The sequence below is a fragment of the Gasterosteus aculeatus genome, unplaced genomic scaffold (genome assembly GCF_964276395.1).
Source record: "Gasterosteus aculeatus unplaced genomic scaffold, fGasAcu3.hap1.1 HAP1_SCAFFOLD_90, whole genome shotgun sequence".
In the NCBI taxonomy this organism is placed as follows: Eukaryota; Metazoa; Chordata; class Actinopteri; order Perciformes; family Gasterosteidae; genus Gasterosteus; species Gasterosteus aculeatus.
In genome coordinates this window covers 1,244-25,390 of record NW_027554945.1, presented here as the reverse complement: position 1 = coordinate 25,390, position 24,147 = coordinate 1,244, and the positions used below count along the sequence as shown (strand labels likewise).

The window sequence follows — 24,147 nt, the reverse complement described above, 5'->3', positions numbered from 1 at the left end:
CAGTTTCGGGTTGGGCTCATGGTGTCAAAGACCTATCACCTGGTTTTACAGCAATATGAGCTCTTTTTTATTTAAATGTTGAACAAGCGCCTCAGAGCGTCCTTCATGTAACGAGTTGCCACGACTGAGGATGTTATGAAACTGCACTTTATGCAAAGGGAAAGCGTTCAGACAGGCAGCTCCGTTCTCATCTGCACAGCACATAGTATTTATTTCATGACACCACCAACTGTGGGCACGCGCTGTGTGTGCGCTTTTGTCTGTGGTTGTGTGTGATTGTGCGTGTGTGTGTGTGTGTGAGTGCACATATGACTAAAAATGAACGCCCTTTCAGCCTTTAAGACATCACAAGGGAGTGTTTGTTTTTTTATGAGACTTTGATACACTACATTCAAAACACTGACAATAAAACCATCTTCGATTGACTGGATAGTTTTTGAGATATAAGGAGAGAAAAATCCTCATGAAATTGTGACTCTTTTATAAGTTGAGCTCACACATCTTGACCATGTGACTCAATTCTCATCCCAGAAGGACAAATGTGACCTAATGAAAGGGAGGGAAAAAAGTTGCATAAATGAGAAAAATATGGGCGGGATGGACGAAGTAGATCTGAGGGAGTGAAAGAACAAGAAAGAGGAGGGAGGAGAGGAGAATAGAGAGACGAGAGGACCAAACTCACTGCCTTCTCCTCCTCCAGTGCTCTCTCCCTTCTTTCTCCTGGTGACTCCGAGCTGAGATCAACAGATAGGTGAGTTCAACTTCAGAATTCTGCCTTTATTTCCTCTTCAGTCTGCTTTTCTCTCTGTTATTCAAAACGTCATCCCTACGGCTGCCTCAACTTATCCGCAGTCATCTCTCTTTTAACAGCCTATAAGTCTAAATTTCTTCCTGCATCAGAATTTGCTTGAGCCCTGGTTGGATGAATTTATATTAATCTCTCCTGTTTCTCCAAATCTTCAAATTCTTCCCTCGAGCGGGAATAAAGTTTGAAGGGGGTCTAAGTATGAATGAATCGTTGCTCATTAACCGAAGCGTCTCTCACAGATGACCTGCTGCTTTATTTATGTGTGAGAACATTTTTATGACGGTTTATTTGCTCTTGTGTCTTTTGGCTAAATGCGTGCATCTCAGCTTGAGGGTTTGCGGAAAGCCAAAGTTTCCGTTGGCTGCGTGCAGGGGCTACTTTTAGCTTGGCTCATTACGCCCTGGCTGGTTCTGCATGAGGGCAATGTTTTCACGCTGTTCCTCAAGTTTCAGACTGTCCTTTAAATGACTGATTATTTTTAAGAATAAACAAATCCATCAATCTTTCATTTAAGTGCGGAATGTCCCATTAGGGTTGGAAGAGAAATTACATGTTTTGTCAGCGTACGGAATGTGCGTTCCATTTCTTTGTGGGATTTTTGGGATTTTTGTGGTGACGTGCGTTTATATTTATCTACCTCCCTCTGGTTTTTGCAGTCCCACTGTTTCACTCATCTTTGCCGAATGTCCCACTGCTGCCATTTCCATTCCTCAGCCCTTCTCTTCTCCCCATTCTACCCTTTTCCCCTCCAGGATGCTGTGCTTGGGCTCCTTGTGCCCACTCCTCCTCCTGCTTCTCCTCCTCCCCCCTCAACTGCCTGCCCAGGAGACGCTTGTGCGTCTGGCAGGCGTAGGCCGGCGCAATGCGAACGAGGGGCGCGTGGAGGTGTTCTACAACGGGGCCTGGGGCACCGTGTGTGATGACGAGGTGGATCTTAACCTGGCCAACGTGGTGTGCCGACAGATGGGCTTCCAGCGCGGCCTGACCTGGGCACACAGCGCAAAGTTTGGCCAAGGACAAGGTACTTCCAGCCAAACGTTAAGCTTTCTACACATTACATATTACACCTATATGTGTGGGGTCAATAAATGACTCCCCTTTCTTGGTGTTAGGTCTGATCTGGTTGGACAACGTGCGCTGCATGGGCTCAGAGCCCTCTATCGCAGACTGTCGCTCCAATGGTTGGGGAATCAATGACTGCACCCACGCTGAGGACCTGGGGGTCATCTGCAGCCCAGAGAGGAGGCCAGAATCCCCCGCTGTCTCCGCGCAGGAGACCCCTTCGTCCTCCAATCTCCAGCCGAGCGAGCAAAGACAGAGCAACGCACCACCTCAGTCTGTGCCTCCCCGAGCCCATATGCCCTCATCTTCTGGAAGAGGCCACGAGATCGCCCTCCATCGCAACCCAACGTCTCCCCGTCGCAGCAACATCTCCCCTCAGGAGAACGGCCACGAGATACGCATCTCGCAAAGGAATCGAGGCGGTTCCAGAGCAAGCCCACAGACCAACCCGCAGGGGCACGAGCTGCCCTCGCGTCTGGTGAACGGCGCGTCCTACAGGCAGAGGCAGGAAGCGGCGGGCAACGTGAGACGAGAGGCAGCGAGGCAGGCTGAGCGGAGAAGTGACAGGCTGAGCGGGAACCATGTGGAACCAGAGCCCAGTCATCCAGATGTTGAACCGGGAACTGATGTGCACTTCACACAGGTAAAGACACACCGACGCCTTGTGGTGTGTTGCAAAGACATCGTTCAGTCTTGATTTTGTTCAGACTCACACACATATGTTTAATTTGTGGAGCCACAGGCCAGTGGACGTGTTCAATTAGAGACTAATCCAACACCAGAGCTTCTCCAGGTCCAGCTCTTTTCCAGCAGCTTTAGCTCAACAGCCACTTTCTTCAAACGGGAGAGAAACTCAAAACCAGAGGAAATTGCAAGACATTTATTGCTTGTGTTTGTCTTTCTGTCCCTTCAACTTCCAGAGTTTACACTTTGTTCACCGTTTTGTAATCATGTGACATGCATCCCTGCACATTAAACAATCCCTCTGTTTTCTGTTAGTTTCCTTCCTGCTGCCTTTCTGTAATGTAGATGATTAGAGAGTGTGATGATTTGAGGCACAGCACATCATCTTATTATGTTATTCTTCTCTGGCGAATATTTAGTTTAACAAGGTGTGGTTTGAGCCACGATGAAGTCACGCTCTACTGTGACAAAGACCCATTTCTTTCCAGTAATTCATTCAGGTTGAAGCACTCAATTATTGATTCCCTTAAAACATGGCAGGGATCAAATAAGGTTCACTTGGAGGAGGCTCGTCTACGGCCTGTGCTGTCCAGCAACCACGGCGGCCTCGTGACGGAAGGAGTGCTGGAAGTGAAGCATGCTGGGAGGTGGCGTCATGTGTGTAACCGGGGCTGGGACCTGAGCAGCAGCCGCATCGTCTGTGGCATGTTAGGATTCCCTGCTGCCGAAGAGTTTGACCAAAACGCCTACAGGTGAGTGTGTGGCCAGCAGCGGGACAGAGAAGGAGGGAGAGAGAAAAGGTGTGTGTGTGTGTGTGTGTGTGTGTGTGTGTGTGTGTGTGTGTTTGTGTGTACTTGGTTATTAAAGGGATGGAAAAATGCGGCGGCCTACGCATCCCTTCACAAATTCTGCGGCCCCGTGTTGTTTCATCCCCCCCTGTAGTGGAGGTGAACCACGACTGCTATGATTTGCATAACCACACTCGGCATCACATGTCCACTGCGGCGCTAGCCGAGACAGTCTGTCCACCAGGCCCGTCTGCCCCGTCGGCTGAGTGGGCCTCTACGCAGACCTTTAAAATAGCCTTGGAGAGCATGTCATTAATGTCAAATCCAGACTACGAGATCATCATCATCATCATCATCATGGCGTGTCTTTACAAGAATCCTCCCTTATATAGTTTCTAATCTCATGTAATTAAGAAACGTCTAAAAACAAACATCTAAAGCAGAGTGGGATGCCTAAAAGTCTGTGCACTAACTTACATTCCACTCCAAGTGCAAATATTGTTGAAATAGTTTGATCTCTGTGTTTCTAAGCTCAAATAAATCTAGTGCACATTAACAAGCCGGCAACAAACAAAGTGGACCGACACAGTAAGCAGCCAGCTGGTGAAAAGGGCCCTAAAGAGCGTGTTGGAGGAAAGCTTATTTTGCTTGGATTCAATCAGACAGAGGGTGTTTTATTCTATTAAGTAGAGGACCAACTGCAAACAAATTATTACTTTCACCATGTTTGCTAGATGTGAAAATAGGCAACTGTTTGCTTACACGTCTGACTTAATAACTCAATAACAACAGTGTTGGTGACAAGGACACAGCTTTTTTCGGATGTGTGAGAAAAATATTTTAATGCTCTGTAACGTTATTACTGTAAAGTTTGAACACTTCAACTTTTTAACTTAAGTTAATTAAATCTTTTTAACAGAAAATGATCGTTCCTGATTACATTTCGCATGTGAGCTGGAGCTCCTGAATCCCTTCAATTAATATTTGACTAAGTAGTGTAGTATATATATATATATATATTTTTTTTTTTAGTTTAGCAGACAGAAAACTTTTACAGTAGTTAGGTAGGAAAAGAAAAAGGACACCAGCTTTCTCTTTGTTGTATGTTTAATATAACTCTTTACTCACTAAAACACACATAATTTGCTCAATGTCAGGGTTGTTTTGCTGGATCTGTCTCTGTAAGTCAACAACATGGGTCTAACTTTAGCCATAAATACCCGCTTTAGCACCTACACAAACCTTCAAAGCCCTTCCACTCACATACGGCAGAAAAGCCCAATATCTCACCTGCACACACATGCCCGTACATCCCTGCGTCCACCCCAGTCGCACTTACAAGACCTTACATGAACCATGTCCAAAATCCATGCGTGCACACAAATACATTTGCAAATACACACACACAAACACACACACACGCTTGTGCACCCGCAAACAGAACTCTGTGTGTGTCCGTCTGTCTGCCCACAGAGGTCTTTTTATGGCTGACCGCTAGGCTGCCCTGCACCATCTGTCTCTCTGTGTCTCATCAATAATTACCCCCTGTCCTGTGCACATCTCCTTAGCTGCCCGGTTCACCGCCACAGCCGCAGCACAGCAATGAATAGCTTTCTCTCATAATGTCTTATCTCTCCAGGGCTTCTTCGGAAAAATTGACTTCTGATTTTCACTTTTGCGCTTCAGTTTGGGCAATTAGAGCTTCCAAGATTGTGCTTGGCTGGTTTTGCACAATGCCACACGTTCTAAATGTAATGTTAATGTGGACAACAACACTGAAAAAGACCTCAAAGTTCTGTGGACAAACATTGAATTTCTGTTCCAAGAACCCAACCAGCAGCTTGTGTAAACTCTGCAGCCGGCCAGGGAATGTTGTTTGTCCTTCATCAACCGCATACAAATGGAGCAAAATGTTCTTTTATTTTTCAAGAAGCAGCAAAGTGGATCATTGGCATCTAGACGACCATGTCTTAGTATAATAACAGTTATTTTGGCAGCTGTCCTTTTGAAAATGTTTCCTGAGGTAGACATTGTGACGTCTTATCAGGTTTATTATGAATCCAGCTGCTTTCTTTGCAAAACCCGCCCTGCATTGCATTCAAGCGCTAGGATTGACCAGGTTTCCGTGTTCGCAGAGGTGACTTAACTTACATTAGTTAGTTCAAGTTCTTTGCCCTTTTCAACCAATAGGCTCTGTTTCAACCACCTTGCCAGGGCGGGTTCGCCCACAAAATGACATGGGATCCGTATTTATCTACTTAACAGCTGTAGCAAAGATATTTCTACAAACATTGGGTGCATTGCCAGCCATAACGATCGGTACGGACATTCCCAATCCTCAGTACTTTTCCTCTTGTACCACATGGTTGACTTTCTGTCTTAACAACTATTGCATGGATAGTCAATTGGATGCAGTCCTTCATGGTACGCAGAGGACCAACTCTAACAACTTTGGTGCAGACATTTGTGGTTCAAACGGTGTGGCTTATGGCGTTAAATAAAAAACCTGGCATTGAGCTGAAGATCCTGAGACGTAAGAAAGCGGTATTGGTTCAAAAAGTTCAGCAGTGCTGCGTTTCCCAACTTGTTTGTTGTGCCAGAGGCTCGATGCTCACATCCTCTTTTTTTCTCCTCAAAAAGTGCCCAGCTCAGAAGGACTTCCATCACTCGCTTCTCGTTTCCCAGCATGCAGTCATAGCGTTTAGTACGACGCCGGGGTTTTAAAGAGCTTTGTTTTTTACAGAGGCAAGGCAGGGGAAGAAGATACGTACGTGCATATTTCCATGTCTGGCGTGTGTGAACCAACATGCTACTGCTCGACCGCACAGCAGACACTGTCAAGCAGAGCAGGCAATTATACGGGTAGCACCCCCCTCTCCCCCCCCATTTGGATTTATCACCAAGTTATGAAACATCTCACACAAGCAGATAGAGAAATGAAAAGAACAAAAGAAAGAAGGAATGGAAAAGAACAGAAGCAACGACACCGTTGAAACCACATTAAAAATGCAGATAACAATCCAAGATCCAGTAAACAGAATGTGAAATATCTACATATGTACATATCATTGATAGTTGGTCCATTGTAAAACCCACGTTTAGTGTCTTTGTTTTTTAGATTCACTCTGGCTGCTCTTTCAAACCGCAGGCAGGAGTTCTGTTGTGGGTTTCCTCGAACCCATTTCTCATCTAATATTTGTACCGTGCAAAATCCGCTGTGGGGCGGCACGGTGGCGTGGTGGTTAGCACTGTTGCCTCACAGCAAGAAGGTCCTGGGTTCGATTCCGCCCAGTGGCCTTTCTGTGTGGAGTCTGCATGTTCTCCCCGTGTCTGCGTGGGTTCTCTCCGGGTTCTCCGGCTTCCTCCCACAGTCCAAAGACATGCTCTGGGGATCAGGTTAATTGGGGACTTTAAATTGCCCGTAGGTGTATGAATGTGAGTGTGAATGGTTGTATGTCTCTGTGTGGCCCTGCGATTGGCTGGCGACCAATCCAGGGTGTACCCTGTCTATCGCCCGAAGTTGGCTGGGATGGACTCCAGCCCCCCCGCGACCCTGTGTGCAGGATAAGCGGTTTGAAAATGGATGGATGGAAAATCCGCTGTGGATGACGGGGATACTGGGGTTCTCCTGGAGAGGAAACAAACTGCTTTTAGGTTGCCAAATATTTAATTGCATCACGAGTCTGGTCGTAGAGTCTGCTAACGTCTATTCGTGATGTTGTGAGTCATTTAATTTCGGCACATTCGTGAACGGCATCAGTCACGCTGCACCTGTCTGTGGTCACTCGGGTTGATGCAAGTGGTCAGCTCACACTTCCCAGACTCTGCCTGCTTTATGAATCATTCGTTTCATTTAATCGTATGGAGTTTTCTTCCCTTCTTCTTTTTTAGGTCTTAGTATAGTGTGTGTGCGTGTGTGTGTGTGTGTGTGGGCGTATGTGCGTTTGCAGGCGTAGGTTTTTGTTACTACACAATGCCTCCTTTCAGAATATGACTGGATTTGACTCCAGCTTAAGAAAGGTTCATTTCCATGGAGCCAGACACCGTTTGGAGACCCCTGCTGGGGTTGGCAGACCTCAAATAGGCTTCTCAAAAGGGATTAATGTATGGTGACTTACTCGTATTTTTAGTGTGCCCCAACCCGACATTAACCGTAGACACACAGACAAACACTGAGACAGGAATACCCATGACTGCTGAGATGGAAGATCTAAAAAAGTCCTGACAACAAGGTGGTGGTTTAGGAAACAAAAAAAGGGAGTAATGTGATCCGTTGTTGTAAATCTCGCTCTCTGTCTTTCTCTCTCCCTGTCACTTACATGAGCGTTGTGTTTATCCAAAGAGACACACGCCCGTCCCAGCGTGACGTCTCCGTTAAAGCCCTGGGTTTGTTGTTTGATAGAGAGAAGTCAGGAGTCAGCGTGTAACGGCAGGACTGGGGGGTGGGGGTGGGAGGGGGGGGGGGGGGGGGGGGTAGGACGGCCGGCTGTCTAGTCTGCTGGACGTGCAGAGACACCGTTGTGACTCATAAGTGGAATGTCCTCTTTCTTTCAGGAAACTGTGGGACTCTAAGATAGCCGATCCGTCCTCAAGGTACATCATCTGCTTTTTGAAAGGCTATAACTTTATAGATTGAGAGATCATCGGCATGACAAATGTACAAATATACCTCTCACGTCACTCTCTGCTGCCCCCCCACAGGCTAAGGACGCAGGTCAGTAAGAAGGCCTACTGGGTGGAGAAGGTACAGTGTCGGGGCGTGGAGGTCTCCCTGGCGCAGTGCCAGGCCCAGCTGTCCATCCCCAGGAGTGATGTCCCGTGCCGGGGCGGCATGCACGCCGTGGTCCGCTGCGTCCCCGGACCCCAGTTCACCCGATACGGGAGAGCACCTGCACCACCTGCCACGCCGGTCAGTGAGGTGGAGGCTGACGCACATCTAGATGTGGGGAATGCATCTGTTTAAATGAAAAGAAACGTTTGGTATTTCACGGCATTCGCTTGCTGTTGTTCTCACCGTGGTCGATACCGCTGCCCCATCTCTTCACTGAATGTATAGTTACAGCAAGAAGACAGTTAGCTAATCTTCATTACTGCATCAACACTGGCAGCAGAAGGAAAAGGACAACGTTACCATCGCTTTGTCCAGAGTCATTTCACTAATTAACACGGTATTGCTTTGTTTGTTCAATCCATTAACAAACAATAAGTCACTGTAAGACTCGTCTGGTTACCTGAACAGGGCTTGGTTGTTAAACAAAGATTAAAAATAACAAAACAGTTTTAGAATTAATTTAATATCAGGCGTGTTTTTAAATTTAGACAGAACCCACGCTGGCTATTTCAGCTGTTTCCAGCCCTTGTTATGAAGCCAAGCTATACATCTCCTGGCACTGGATCCAGTACATCGGCACTTAGATGAATGAGTTTTTTATTTTAGAATATAATTATCATTTACAGTCGAGCCAGGGAAACAGCCCAAACGGGCTGCAATGGGTGTTTTTTTTCCACTAATTTACAAACTTCCATTTAGTAAGCAAACCCCCCGTTCTTGCGTGCAGCCCGTGGTGCGTCTGAAGGCAGGGCCCCGGCTCGGGGAGGGCCGCGTCGAGGTGCTGAAGGAGGGGAAGTGGGGCACTGTGTGCGACCACCTCTGGGACATCACTGCAGCCAGCGTGGTCTGCAGGGAGCTGGGCTTCGGGACGGCCAAGGAGGCGCTCACCAGGGCTCAGCTGGGACAGGGTAAGAAAGGACATAACACACATACATACTGGCTGACATACTTTGCACCTTTCGGATGCTTTCTAGTGATGCATTCAGTCTCCCGGCCCAGTGGTGGGAGACTGCCATCCCACAGTGAGACAGTTATTCTTCATTCATAATATCAGTAAGGTACCCAGCCAGACCTGATAACCACTTATGTGCTGAAGGGCACCGACACCACGCACTCTAAGCATGATCAGTTCAGTTCTGTGATCCTTTAGACTAAACAATTGTCAGCCGAGATGTCTGCCGCAATACGCAGCTCTGCGAGAGCCCCGTGTCCTCCGATCAGACAAATAAACACGGAGAAAATGTTTACAGGCCGACTTCCACTTCAATGGCAGAAGCCGATTGTTGAGGATCTCCCCCTGTGACCAGTTATACCAGTGAAACTCTGCTATGAGGTTGCAGGGAGCAAAACAATGGCATGTGCTGTTATCAAAATGAACCATTTGTATGTGAAAAGTTAGCGCCGCTTTGAAACCAGGATGTCAGGCAATCAGGACCAAACCCTCAAAAACTCTGTGATTACTTTGGTGCTGATTTTGTTGTGGGCAGTAGAATACGGCCATCAAATCATCCAGCAATAATAGACGCAGACATTTTCCCAAACTCAATTATTCCTCTGTTTTTTCTCAGTACACCTCTGCTCTGCAGTAATCACATTCATTTCCCCCCATTATCTTTCTGCCCAAACAGGCACATTCCACGTCCTGTAATAGCTGGTGCATTTCTGTCCCTCCACTGTACTTAATGAAGTCATTCATGGAAATGCATTTGAGTGTTACTTTGAGGGCTCTGCTAAAGTAGCTGCTGTGCTGCGGTTACGTACGTCTGACTGTTGAACTAAATGCCACCATGGAGCACTGTGGCTTCAAATCTCTCAGGCAAGTTCAACAGAGTAGCGTGAACATATAACGCGTTGGGGATGAAACCTCTAGGCTCCTGGGTAGCGCAGCTAAAGGAGAGCAAATGGCAGCAAGACTTGATGACATCATTAGCTATTTAAGGGCAAATTATAGGGCTTCAGCCTTCGCCTCACACACCTACGCCAAAAGAGATGTGTTCAAAGGTTTTCCTCTATTTCGCCATTTCTGGTTTCTATTTGGGTTTATAAAGCGTGGCTGGCGTGCAGTGTGCCGGACAGAGTGTACAGTCATTTGGACAGAGAACTCTGTGGCTAAGCTCAGTTTCAAAGCCACACCAGAGGTCCCGATTATGCCTGGGCTTCCAACCCAGCTGTGTGCACATCTGGGGCTGCAGAGCGCTTTAGGGGCTTTACTCTTCTGTGTGTGTATCAGTCTGCGTCTTTGCATGCGGCTCAATCTACTCGAAACCCTTCTCCTGTAGGTACCGGGCCCATCCACATGAACAGCGTGCAGTGTGTCGGCAGGGAGAAGTCGATTACAGAGTGTACCTACAGACCTGTGCCGCTTTACACCTGCAAGCACGACCAGGATGTAGCCGTCCGGTGCAACGTGCCCAACACCGGCATGCAGGCCACGGTGAGGAATGCACCATCGTATGTACACAGAACGGGCCTTTGGCAGTATTCCCGGGCTGACAAAACACTCTTCCACAACCCTCAGGTGCGTCTGGCGGGAGGCAGAGAGCCGTCAGAGGGCCGCGTGGAGGTGCTGATGGAGGTCGGAGGGGCCAAACGTTGGGGCTCCATCTGTAGTGAGAACTGGGGCATCAACGAGGCCATGGTGGTCTGTCGACAACTTGGCCTCGGCTTCGCTTCAACAGCTCATCAGGTAAACGAGAGAATGGTAAAAAAAAAAAAAAAAAGGTTTTCGCTTCGAACTCGCTCTTCTCTCGCCTCAGGCTTTTGTTCTGTGTGTTCCTATATTCCGATGGCTCTTTTTGTACTGCTGTTTGTGTGTCTGTGCTGTGTTATTACCGAGGCCCGGGGTAATTACAGGCTTCTCAAACGTCCACTTTCAGCGCTACGGAAATAAAAGAGGGAAAGTGAGGCGAGGAGAAATCAGGAAAAATTCACACAGCAAACAGACTGAAAATAGAGCTGTGCATGGAAAGGGAAGCGTGAGGCGGGTTTTGAGGGGGGGGGGGGGGGGTGATGCTGCTGGGGACGTTTAACTGGTAGTTTTTATATCGTGAAAAGGAGAGGAAAATGTGATAATGTGGGCTTTGTTGACAGCAGAGATCTTGTGTCTCTGTGCAGGAGACCTGGTACTGGCCTGGTTCTTCGGGTGCTGGTGAGCTGGTTCTGAGTGGAACCCACTGCACCGGCACGGAGATGTCGGTCCAGCAGTGTCGCAGAAACACCAACGTCTACTGTCCCAGAGGAGCAGGAGGCAGGGCTGCAGGAGTCACATGTGCAGAAAGTAAGTCCAAAACCAGCAAATGTGGAGATACATTTTGTTTGTCATATTTTACACGTTAAAGTCTTGGCGAATACCACTAATGTGTGAAAAGGCTTTTGTTGCTAGAGAGGTTGTACAAATTGCATCAATTAATACCGAAATGCACAAATTAAATAAAAAATACCCTTTTTTAAATGTCTGCATAGATTCACAGTTTCACGGCAATGAACCGCTACAACTGGTGGGGTTTTCTGTTATCTAAAGTCTGACTTTGGGCCCATTGCAGCCGCCCCCGACCTCGTGCTGGACGCTCAGCTGGTCCAGGAGACGGCTTACCTGGAGGACCGGCCCCTGCACCTGCTGACCTGCGCTAATGAGGAGAACTGCCTTTCCTCCTCCGCTGCCAGGATGACCTGGCCCTATGGACACCGCCGCCTGCTGCGCTTCTCCTCCCGCATCATGAACAAGGGCCGCGCCGACTTCCGACCCAAAGCCACCAGAGAGAGCTGGACATGGCACCAGTGTCACAGGTAGGAGTGGGCGGCTCCAGGCCGCTGTGTGGGGATTTCAATGACTGTAGCAGAAGACGAATGTCAGATTTGAAATTGAACCCCAGTGCATTGATATTTTGACACTTTCTAGACTATAAATAACCAAACCCATATAAAATTCTGTAATTTGACATAATTAACACCATCTTTTATCGTCAAACATAAACATCCTACGCAGTGGTCAACCGGTGGTCACAGGGCTTCTTATCTCAGCGGCTGCGGTTCTGATTCCCATAACGAGGCACAGCTCAGTGTCTCTCCTGGCCGCAACCCAGTCATCACCTCCCCAAGCAGAAAACACATGGTGCACTTCTGCTCCGGTCTGTTCTGGGAATGGCTCCGTAATGAGACAAAGTGCGACACCAAGCTGTTATCTTCCGTCCCACTTTTACAATCGTTGCTGGTGTCTGTTTGACGTCCACGCAAACAACAAAACGGGATTTATAGAAGCCCTGTTTATACTTAGGGGGTGTTTTGTTTTAACTGATGTATGAAGGTCAGAATAAAAACAGCAGGAAGCTCTTTTAACTTACTTCACACGTCACCCTGACCCCTTTTCTCAGGCACTACCACAGCATCGAGGTGTTCACCCACTACGACCTGCTGACTCTCAATGGGACCAAGGTGGCTGAAGGTCACAAGGCCAGCTTCTGCCTTGAGGACACCTACTGCCCTGAAGGTGAGGCCTCCATGGCGGAGTGGTGTTAAGAAAATCTGCTGTTTGAGGGGAAATCTGGAGACCAGAGGCGTATCGTGACAAACAAGTGAATCAAGAATACATGGAAGTGGAAAGCTGAAACCCCATAATGAGCGTTCAAAGGCAAAGCCACGCCTAAATTAATCTTGGCTTCACAAAGCCTAGACAGCTCTACTCGGTGTAGATCTTTTCAATTCATTTCAATGTTCCCAAAAAAGATCTCTGGCTTGTGGTCAAATTTTCAAATCCAGCAATAAAGATTTACACATCTTCTCCTTTCGTCTCATCCTCGTGTGTTTCCAACTGTTTGTTCTACCAGGTATCCAGAAACGGTACGCCTGCTACAACATGGGGCAGCAGGGCATCTCCGTTGGCTGCTGGGACACCTACCGCCACGACATTGACTGCCAGTGGATCGACGTTACAGACATACGACCCGGCGAATACATCTTCCAGGTTAGGAAGCTTGTTTGTTACAACCAAAAATCACTTTCTCTAGTTCGATGGCCAAAATAAATACACCTTTCAAACTTCACAGTAGAATCGCACGGTGGTTGGTAGCTTACACAAGCTCCTGGATCAGGCGTGAGAGCGAGAAGAAGAAAAAACGAACCAGAGTTGGTGTTTCAAAACATCTGACGGCTCACAAAAGATAAAAGATGCGATAAAAGACTATAATTTGAGCTAAATGGCTTGCGGCTGGGGAACCGTTCAGGTGTACAGTACGTATGTAGTTTTCAGGGTGTGTGCGTAGTTAAGGAAAGTAAATTTAGTCTGGATTTATATAGAAAGTAGACCTGCTATTAGTGCACCCTTTCAGAAAGTGCAGGCTTATCGGCAGCGGAACAGCTCTGTCAGCACTTCCCTTTTGTGCTTGAAAGCAGAGTTTGTTGTACGTCTCGTCTGTTTTTCAGACATTCAATCTGCTGTGGTGTCGTTGCACATCTTTCCTCTGTCATTTGTTCTATTTTTTTCACGGCAGCAAGGTCATGATGTTTACAGTTTACAACTGTTTTCGGAGTGTATCTTCACGCAGAGACGTTTACGTGTGACTTGCATGTGCTTGTGTGTGGACTGCATGTTGGGGAGGCCTGTGCACATGCGTCGAGCCACGTCTTGACGGATAAAAAAAAAAAAACCACGTGCATGTCACAAAGCCAGAGATTCACCGTTGCCACGACAACGTGACCCAGCAGCACTTTGTGGCTCGGCGGTAGAAGAGCCGCTCGTAAAGGTTTCGTAAGAAGTGAGCGATGGAGGGGAGGCGCTCGTCTTTCATGCAGCAGGGTGTTTCTCTGAAACGTTCCCAAGTATCGCGGGGTGGAAGCCATTTTTAGGACCATACATTTAAACCCGATGAGTCACCTCGACGCGATTGCTCCTTATTGCTCAGTCGTTTAAAAAATCAGTGACGACCTTTCATTGTTCATTAAAACCGGCTGTGGGCCGTTTGTTTGACATTATTACTGGAGCTTTTCAAAGGGCATCGACTGCCACCCAGTAAACATGGTGTTTTACATTGGGACTATAAAATATGTGCTGAAGTCATTGGCTGCTCAATACCTCTCAAAATATATAAAGTTCTCAAAACTAGATTTGGCTGGAAATGTAATTAACGGTCAAATTATCAGGAAAATATTGCATCTTAAGTATTTTCCTAGAAATATAAAGGTGCAATATGTATGTATGTGAAAAAACTGGGTTGCTTTGTTATGTGGCCAGTTATCTGTTTGAGGTCTGCATCAGGAAAATTCATTTGTGGGCTTTCCTTATATATCGCAGTCAAGCAGACAGGGTGGAAAACAACAACCCCATGGCAACCAACCATGGCTACAGCTTAATGATAGACTGCTGCTTAAATCCAAACCCAAAACTGTCATCTGGCCCGTGTCCCTGCACAGAGATAACAGTGGAAAGTGATGTCATGCTTCACTTGAACCCATCATTTATACATCATCAGCCAAATAGAAAGGGAAGAACAATAATCGTGCAGCTTCCTGCTTGGCCTCGTGGAAAATATGTGCTTTTACGTTTACTTTGCTTTACTATATATCACACTAGGATGCGCTAACTGCTTGTGTGAGGGGTTCAATTGCCTAGAAAAAGAGCTGCGAGCATAGTTGTGGAAACGGGGTTGACAGAACCAACAATGTCACTGGACTCGGGACACATTTCCATCATACTTGCAATCTGTCGTCCCTCTGCGACTTGCCTCCATGACCCTGAGGGGTCGACCCCTCTGACCCCGGACACAAACTGTTTGAGTCCCTCCCCTCGGGCAGGTGGAACAAGACCTTGAGCCACAAATACAGTTTCTCCACACCCTCAGTCACACTTTAATAATGCATTTGTTTGTTGACATACTGTAAAATGTATTTTTTGTCTAACTGTTTTACTGTTACGCACCAAATCCCTGAGTCACATTCTCATTTCCATCAACAGGTGAAGGTCAACCCGTCCTTGGACATGGCTGAGTCCGATTTCCAGAACAACGTGATGCGCTGTCGGTGCAAGTACGATGGAGAACGAGTTTACATGTTCGGATGCCACGCAGGTACCGTGTTTCCCATCTCATCTATTCATTTACTCTTTGCAATGTATTCCACCCGTCTTCTTTGTCTCTTCTCAACAGCCGATGCTTACAGCGCCGAGGCGGAGGACTTGTTTGACCACCAACGTCAGATCTCCAACAACTTCCTGTGAATGAAGGAACACGCAGGTTTAAGGACAAAACAAGTGTACAACTCCTCAGCACACCTCAGCATGTCAGGGGAAGGAGGTTGAATGACAATGACATGTTAGTAAATAGGAAGATGAGGGTCAGAGGGGGGCAGGTGGGGATCTTGGATGATATGGGAGAGACGTACAAAATTGACTAATTGGGATCTGGTGGCTAATTGTCTTCGGCAGTGACTGCCCCTGTTAGAAAGCCAAATAAAGGAGAAATGTAGGTAAAGGGAAAGACAGAAAAGGTAGAAGGAGACCAGTTGGCCGTCACAAGCATCATTCCCTATAACAAAAAAAACTAGTTATTTAAAAAAAAGCATCACAATCTTTGGACAAATTTAATCTTGATCAAAACTTAACCACAACGTAGAAAGTAGTGACACGAAGGCACAAGAGAACAGCACATCCTTTAGCTTTAGAACACACCATCTATCCACCCAGGTAACAGACGGCCTACGACGTTCTGTACTGGCTGTACTGTGCTTCCACTGTTCACATTACTAAAGCAGTATTCACTGTCGCAACTGTGTGGTTCTTGGTTTTAATGAGAATATTTTTATTTCATGGTGCTATTTTGCCTTATTTGAATAAATATTGTAATGTATTGCAAATGTATTGTCATGTACAGTTTTATATTACCTCTCTGGAATATTGTTCTTTAGGTCTCTAATTTATGCAAACATTTTAATGTACTTTTGAAACTTGTCCCTGTGTGGCTGTGTGTTGTTTTGTTGATTCTTTAATGGCAGATATATTCACTTGTTTCTTTTATGGCTGTTTAACATCGGTATCAGCAGATGCGATGTGGCATTACGCCCTCAACAGCACTTGGTAACAGTAGCAAAAGAATAAATGTTAAATGGCAAACTATGTTTATTTGAGGCATGGTTATTTGGCTGCAGTTTCTAATGCAAAAAAAAGATAATAGATAATGTTAGTGCCTGCAGGAGATTTGGGGAATATGCTTCCTCGCTTAAACGCATTCCCTTATTTAAATTACAATATAGGAAAGTTACGAGAGCCTTGTGAAGATTTGATAGTCTGATCACGACAGCATGCAGACTCCTTCGCCTCCTCCAGCTAATTTAAAAATAGATCTACAGTAAAAAGCTGGGTTTCACATCTTCTCCCAGCGAGGCCGAGTTGTAGTTTATGGTTGTTTCCAACCTCATTCCCACTCATGAACAAACACTGTGGAAACTCACATCTGCCCATTGTCACAATACACCGGCTGTACTGTGAACAGGTCACATCCTCTGGTTTAATTGCTTCACTTTTATGAGTTAAGGGTAGAATACTATTATTACTTTGCATATGTATATAAAATTACACATTTTCAATCAAATGAGTAATCGAAAGTCCTGATAAAAAATTTCAGAAACTTTTAAAGTGACATTTAGTGAAAGTGGCAGTACTATGAATGGACCATAAGACCATGTGTTCTTATACGGATCTGTGATTTATCTCATGAATTTTGAAGGATTTAAATTCCTACAGTTACAAACAGGTGGCTGAATCATAGCATATCCACCATTAATCTGTTTATCCATTAATAAGATACTTGTAACAGAAAAAAATCTCAGGTTGTATCGGTTAAAAAATGAATCAACAAAAGGGCAGATTGATGAACAGAACAGTCTATTGTTTACTTCAAACTACACGTTTTGTTTGCAAGAGGGAGACTGTGGTTTCTTCTCTCATGTCTGACATGATCCATCTTTAAGTGTGCATTATCATAATAACAATAATAATAACACTCTTAGTATTATGTTTAGAGGGTTCTCGGTCCGTCATCACTAACAATGCTTTGAATTTTACTTAAAGGAAGGAAGGTGACGTAAGGCGCACTTGCTGACTCACTATTGTACTCCAGCAGAGACCTTTCATGTGGTGGGACATTAGATGCTTTCTTCATTTAGACCGTGCCTCACATTTCATTTGCTCCACGACAAGGAGGACAGAGTTGGCACTTGGAACCACGACTTGCTCAGTAGTGGTTTTGTATTTGTGTAGTCGATCTAATGAGTGTGCGCGGGGCAACCGTCGAGCCGCCCTGCGGTACATTACCTCCCCGTGAAGCCACAGCACGGCGTGAGATTACAGGCAGGGCGCAGCTCTCACACGACGATGGTGAAGAGCAGCTATAATCTGTGGATGTAGTTCAGCTGCAAGATCAACAGAGACCCGGGGAGGTCCTCTCCGGGTTCCAGGGCTCGCTGTGAAAAAGTGCATCCACGTTGGGTTTGATTCCACGCCGGAACTCGTGTAAGATGGTTATGAGAGAGTCGCGTGGCCCCGAGACCAGCAGAGGACTCAGTGGTTTCATTTATCGCATTTTAAAATTGGAAATAGAAAACAATCAACAAATCAACGTAGATCACATTATTAAGTTAACAGAGATAATGAATAAAGATTCATTTAAAGTCAAATATCCTACAAGTGAAGCACTAAATAAAATAATCACAACCACATTTCAAACAATGTCGCATTACGTTGACTTTCTGAAAAAGTTGACAAATTATTACATGACGGCACGAATAAGTAAAACAACACTATCAGTTGTTTTGACTCCCCCTTAAATAAAATCCAATTTTTTCGCTAAATATGCATTATACATTTAGAACACATTCGGACAATAACAATCCATCGTTCCTGATGTCCCTGACATCTTTGGAAACAAGCAAAAAAATACTGGCAGAGATTATATTTGAACAGTGCAACAATGTTGTTTTGTGCTGATTCCCAACTGCTGAATCTAAACGATATAAACACAAACTTGAGGTTGTTGTGCTGCCTCCTCTGAGGCTGCAGCACTTTTATTCGCCCCGTCGGTGACGTGTCTCCCTCGGCTTATCAGCCAAACGGTTACAAATACCGGCTTCCTCACAGCAGTAATCAACACCACTGATTTATAAACACATACACTGCTTGACTTGAACTTCACACAAATAAAAAATAAATGATGTCTGTAAAGCATACAAGACAGCTTTTCAAACATTTATTTAGCCAGATATATTTTGTATTTTAACTAATTGGGTCTACGGTTTGCATGGAATTACATTTGTGTTCAGAATAAGTCTTGATATTTGGCTAAAGAGTTGAAGCAGACTGATGGTCATGTGGTCAGCTGCCTACCAGCTGTCCCAAAGTCCCCCCTCACCCTGGATGTGTGTGTTTCACAAGAATGAATTCAAGGAACAAAGAAAAAAGACGCATGTTGAGATTGACAATACATTTTTTTTAATCTAAAGCAGAGTGAAAGAGTTGTGATAATCTTGTGTTTTGCCAATTTTTTTGCCAGTTTTTTTCCAACTATTACGTTAAACTTCAACTGGAGCAGAAACATATCATCCAATCCGCTGTTGAAACGCCCGTAATCTACAACTCATTTATACTACAGCTTAATAAAAGTCCACAATAAAACGCATAAGACTGTTCAGGATTTTCAAATATACTAGCACCAAAGAAAAATGTATGCCTTGAATAGTGCATTTCAGGAAATAGTGATAATTTATTTACCACCAGAATTGTCTCCTCAATTACTGGACAGACACATGGACACCGTGCTGCTCCTAAATGTTTAGGATGAGTTGAATGCAGGTCAAATTTAATGTATGTACCTGTCTATATATGATGACAGCAATAACATCATTTTGACTGTCTTAAATTATTTCCCTCCCAAAAACAAACCCAAAAGTGCTTTTCATCATTTTAACCGGCTGGACAAAATCTGTCCGTCAACATTTGTTCTTTAGAGTAAATGACAACTGAATAAAGACTCTTCTCATTGGATATTGGTGCAGAAGAGTACGTAATACTGAATATGAATATGTAGGATTTAACAGAGGGAACAGCCATGAAACTGGAAAAGATCAAAAGCGATAGCGTTTTGGAGGCTTTTGAATTCTCAAAACATGTTTAATAACACAAGCTAAACGGTCTAAAGTCTAAATCCATAATGTCTTCATATAGAGTATAGTGACGCACTGTATGGTGATGAATAGCAGCTTCCCTCACATTTACAAGATTTACTCAGGTCATCTATAAAACATTTGACGAAATTCATAATAAGAAAAAACATGATTTCCAAGATTGATTAAATTAAGGTAGACAAATGGTTAGACTCTCTTTTACTAAAGACTGTGGTTACAATGTTAAAAAATAAGAAAGGAAACGTTAGGCTGTTTTAGCCTCGGCCATGGATCAACGTTTCCTGCACGCACAAAGGATGAACATAAAAAGTGAGCAAACAATAGCTGGGCCCCCTCATCTGATGTAACCCTTCAGTGCAGTGCATGACGGGACCTTAAGTAACAGTTGGTGAAGGACTGTGGCAAAAAGAAAAAACAAATGACGAGACTCCATTTCTGGGAAATGTGGTGGTAGGAATGAGCGGCCCGTTGACAAAACACAGCGAAAAGAGAAGAAAAAGAGAGGACTCGAGCCTCTGCCGAAAAGAGAAAAGCTAAAACTGAAGTAAAACCGTAGTTTCTGTCCAATCACTTTCCTTCCCAAGCATCTTCCTGCTGTTTGGCTGCCAGGCGCTTTTGTTCTGGAAGATGAATCAGAGACACAGTTTAACACATCAATCAGCGAAGGCCCTTAAGTAAACACGACACGGTGATTTGTTACTCTAAATACGCATCACAGTCTTCCCCACATGCAGGGCAGTGAAGAGCTGGCAGTAAAATGACCTCCGTACACGACCAGACGCAGCGTCCTGGGACACAATGTTCAGTACAAGATGCACTTTTGACTGACAGAGTGTGTGTGTGTGTGTGTGTGTGTGTGTGTACGAGCACAGCAGCTCGCGCATGGTTAGAACAAAGGATCTTTTTTTAGTTAACTATACATAGGCCCCGTATATGGGCCCTGACTTCCTTACTGGCTCCTGAGTGGACCGTCATTTGTGGTCTTCTGTGCCTATATACTTATGTTCCATCTGAGAAGGAAACGGCTGCTTTGCTGATTATAGACACGTACGAGACAGAAGTGGAGGGAGAGCAACTTCTCTCAGGGACCAATTTCTGTTTTACTTTCTGCAAAGTAGAAGAACGGCTCCCACTTGTGGTGGAAACCTTATGATGCAAAGGAGTAGCACAGTCAGTCAGTCTGACTGTGGCATGTTTTCAATACCTATTTGTTACAGTAAATTGACTTGGAACCAGTGTTCTTTTATATCGACAACCTACTTGACCCTCACGCACAATAAAGCCATATGTCATATCAGCGACTTTCAGCTCGAGTTGAGGATGACCAGTATTTCACTCAAAGTTCTGCTTCTATTCTCTACTGGAGGCAACAAGCCATCCAAAGAAGATGTATTGCTGAGCACAGAGAGCATTAACCTTATTCAAAAGCTGGACGAAACCCCTGTAATTAACGCACCCCTCGCCTCCTGCAGCTTCTTCCGCTCTGCGTCGCTCTGCTCCTTGGTCAGGTTGCTCTTTACACCGAGGGCGCCCATCACCAGCTTGCGAGCCAGCATTGCACTGGTCTGAGGTCTCTCTTTAGCGGGCAGGAGGTTGTCTGAGGATCAGAAGAAAAAGGAGTATCAATGACAGACAGACATGATGTTAGTCTCTAGATACGAGCGCTACGGAGGACGAACTGACAAGGAACCCGAGAGGCAGAAGTATTTGTACCTGTGCAGCTGCGAGCTTTGGCCTTCATGTCGGAGGAGGATTTGGAAAGAGGTCGCAACTTCATGAGAGGATGCTTGGATCTTAAAGCCTCCCGAGCTGAAAATGGAAAACAAGTTATACTTCTTTTATAGATTATAAATAAAGGCCTCACGTTTAAGATGTGAGAAAAAGATCCAAACGTGATTCCTTTTTAAATTAAAAGCTCAGCAGATAAAAGCTAAGTCAAGTAATAACGTTGAGCTTTTCATGATCTACTTATTCACAGATTACTTTTATTGAAGAAATAAAAAGTCAAAATAATAATATTCACATGCAGATCATAATGTTTTCTTAGGTATAACCCTTTTATGTGACAGAGCACTTCACTAACCTGCGATGGGGCTTGAGAAGAGGCCCAGCGCGTGGGAGTCATCAACCCACTTGATATCAAATCCCCTCTGTCTGAAAAACAGCAATTTTGAGGAGTTAAAATCTGAAGTTTCATCACAGTAAAATATCATGTATATTTGTCACAATTAGATGTCCATTAGATTAATTAAGGGTAGACATGACGGGATATCAAAGACATGTCAACTTGAGTCTGGAAATGGGCCTTGCATCACAGATAGAATACATTAATAAAAGATTAATAAAATCTAGATTGCAACATTGTGAGAGTCTGTTCTCTAAACATTTGTTTCAAAGGTGCATCTTGACGATTCAGCGCGAGCATTTAATTCACAAATTATGGGATCTCTGAAGAAATTTCAAAACAAAAAAGGTGCATCTTGAAGACAATGATAAGTATCTATTTTTACACATTGCATCAATGATATTGGATAGTTGATTATTATGAATAGATCGTTCACCCCAGAATTATATTTTAGATTCCAATCTCAAATTCAAGACACAAACCAGGGATGACGCATTCACTGAGATTACATTTTTTTGGTCCAAATTCCTATGTTGTTCCTAAAAATGCAAAGAGAACTAGCAGGTCTTGCAGCGGCTTACTGGACTATACATACTGGAAGCACTGAAATAACTTGAGGAGGTCCTCAATCTTGAATTCAGCAGGGAAGTCGTAGATCTCTACAATGTGAGCAAGTTCATCCTCTGTGAGGTCGTTGTCGTCGTCGTCGTCGCCTTCTCCGTCCATGTTGTAGTAATCAAACCTGGGCTCCTGGAGTGACTTTTTCTTTCTACCTTCCTTCAAAGCCAGCTGGATCGGGGAAAAGGCGACAAAAGTGAAAGCAGGTGACAACAGGTGGGATGAAAGGGAAATAACAGGGGGATGGGGGGGTTAAATGTTAAAAGTATTATATAAACATCTATTAGATTGCTACGGTTTTAAATAGGTGTAAAACAAACAGATGTCTGTGTGTGACTTTTAGTTCACCCTGCCAAGCTCACCTCTTCAAGCAGATGTGGTTCCAGGCAATCTCCATCATCATTGAACAAGGTGTCCCAACTCTCCCCCTCTTCCTCCTCCTCCTCCGCCTCTTCCTCAGAGGCTGGTGCTTCTCGCCATAAGGTAGCATTAGCTTCTTCATTGGTTGAGTCAGGCAGACCATTCGCCTGTACATCTGCATTCTGTAAATGCTCTTCCTTCACATCAGGATCTTCATTCTTCGCCTGTCCTCCAGCAGGAGCTCCCTTATCTGCTGCTCCAGCCTTGTCCTTCTTGTTCTTGGCATTCTTCCTTGCCTTGTCTGAGTAGCGAGGCCTGGGTTTTGGTTTTACTTCTGCCTGAGCCTGAGCTTTCTCTTTGGAGCTCTGAATTCGTTGTTTGCGTGTCTGCGATGGAGGAGCGGGGGCTGGTTGGGTGGGAGCACAGTCTTCTTTTGCTTGTTCTGACTCCATTGTTGAATTACGCTAAAAACACCTGGATCGTAGAGAAAACGAGACTGAGCCGATTCAATGAAATGCGCAATAGAATCTCTCTTAACCGTTAGCGAACTTCCAAACGAATATATGTAATGAGAATGTAATCGTGCTATTCTTACTTGTGTATATTAACTGGTTCATTACTCCATGAGAAAGTATACAACTGGATTTAATAACTAACATTAAACATTGCTGTTTGCTAACGTTAGCCTTGGTTGGATAAGGCTAATGTTAGCTAACAATAACTAACGTTACACATCTCCTCGATAAGGCTTCAGTCATTGTTTATTAACGCACAAGTTAATACCAAAATCATCTAGTCTGTAATTGTGTTCATATATTTTTATGGAATACATTCCCAGACATAATTATACCTAATAACTGTCCTTCTTTTCTTACCCGTGTTTGGCTTGTTTTCCTACAGATTTTTGTCGCACTTCTGACGCGAGCGTAGGACAACGAAAAGGATTCTGGGAGATTGTGTTCTGTAGGAGCTACAGCTGAAGCCTTCTGGGCGATTATCACATTGAATCACTCTCAAATTATTATTTATCTCAGAATAGCCTTTGCCTTTGTAGGTCAGACTTCATACCATGGCATCAAATGTTAACGTGTTGTCGCTTGAATGTCTGTGCCGTCGCAGTAATGCGTTCGTATTTTGGTCAAATACAGAGACGTCCGCCTCTTTCCTACACGTGACCAGAAGTACAGATGAGCCATTGGTCAACATTCCGACCGGCACTCTGATTGGTTTTCTGTCAAGCCCTTACACAAGCTGTTTTGTAAAATCTAAAAGCTGAAGTTGTGTAAGGTGAAGAATCTCAAAGACATACGTATTTTTTATGCTACTCAGTTGACTCTCGTTGCTGCAGGGAAGTCACATCATTTACATCTCTACACACTGAGCGTGCAGGTAAGACATGACCAAATGCCTGTCTTCAAGAACAAGCAATGAGCATGAAAAACAGGATGCTGCAGGATCATATGGTACATGATCATTACTAAAGATTCAACAGTAAAACCGACTTGTCATTAATAACCGTAAATAACATCTCAGTTTTCACTTTATGGACGCAATTCCAGCATCTAGGAATTTATTTTATTTTCACATCATTATTTTGGCTTTTCTTTACACATTACTGTTTTGTGTTCAACGTATGCATAACCTTGTTGGACTCTTAAATACACTCTCTTCATGCACATTGTCTTTATTGTATTTGCTCATCATCATT

The 24,147-nt window shown here is 44.7% G+C and overlaps 2 protein-coding genes across 3 annotated transcripts; one reads left to right on the top strand and one right to left on the bottom strand.

Annotated features, from left to right (window-relative positions):
• The first annotated feature begins 611 nt into the window (after positions 1 to 611).
• Positions 612 to 16,274, top strand: LOC144395143 (lysyl oxidase homolog 4-like). Of its 2 annotated transcripts, XM_078098078.1 has the most exons (15): positions 612 to 751; positions 1,561 to 1,829; positions 1,921 to 2,513; positions 3,095 to 3,306; positions 7,897 to 7,935; positions 8,044 to 8,251; positions 8,901 to 9,081; positions 10,453 to 10,607; positions 10,692 to 10,859; positions 11,288 to 11,450; positions 11,716 to 11,959; positions 12,544 to 12,659; positions 12,997 to 13,133; positions 15,120 to 15,231; positions 15,310 to 16,274. In XM_078098078.1, the coding sequence occupies exons 2-15, from the start codon at positions 1,562 to 1,564 to the stop codon at positions 15,378 to 15,380; spliced, it is 2,667 nt and encodes an 888-aa protein (XP_077954204.1). In that variant the 5' UTR covers positions 612 to 751; position 1,561; the 3' UTR covers positions 15,381 to 16,274. The 2 variants fall into 2 exon arrangements, with proteins under 2 accessions (XP_077954204.1, XP_077954203.1); XM_078098077.1 differs by having other exon boundaries at positions 10,453 to 10,859.
• A 2,347-nt stretch (positions 16,275 to 18,621) lies between these two features.
• On the bottom strand, positions 18,622 to 23,590 carry LOC144395142 (coiled-coil domain-containing protein R3HCC1L-like). Its single transcript, XM_078098076.1, has 7 exons — positions 23,315 to 23,590; positions 22,442 to 22,913; positions 22,057 to 22,250; positions 21,420 to 21,490; positions 21,050 to 21,145; positions 20,793 to 20,933; positions 18,622 to 19,956 (listed from the first exon to the last, which is right to left on the bottom strand). Exons 2-7 carry the CDS (start codon positions 22,889 to 22,891, stop codon positions 19,904 to 19,906), a joined length of 1,005 nt encoding a protein of 334 aa, XP_077954202.1. The 5' UTR covers positions 22,892 to 22,913; positions 23,315 to 23,590; the 3' UTR covers positions 18,622 to 19,903.
• Between the last annotated feature and the right edge of the window lie 557 nt (positions 23,591 to 24,147).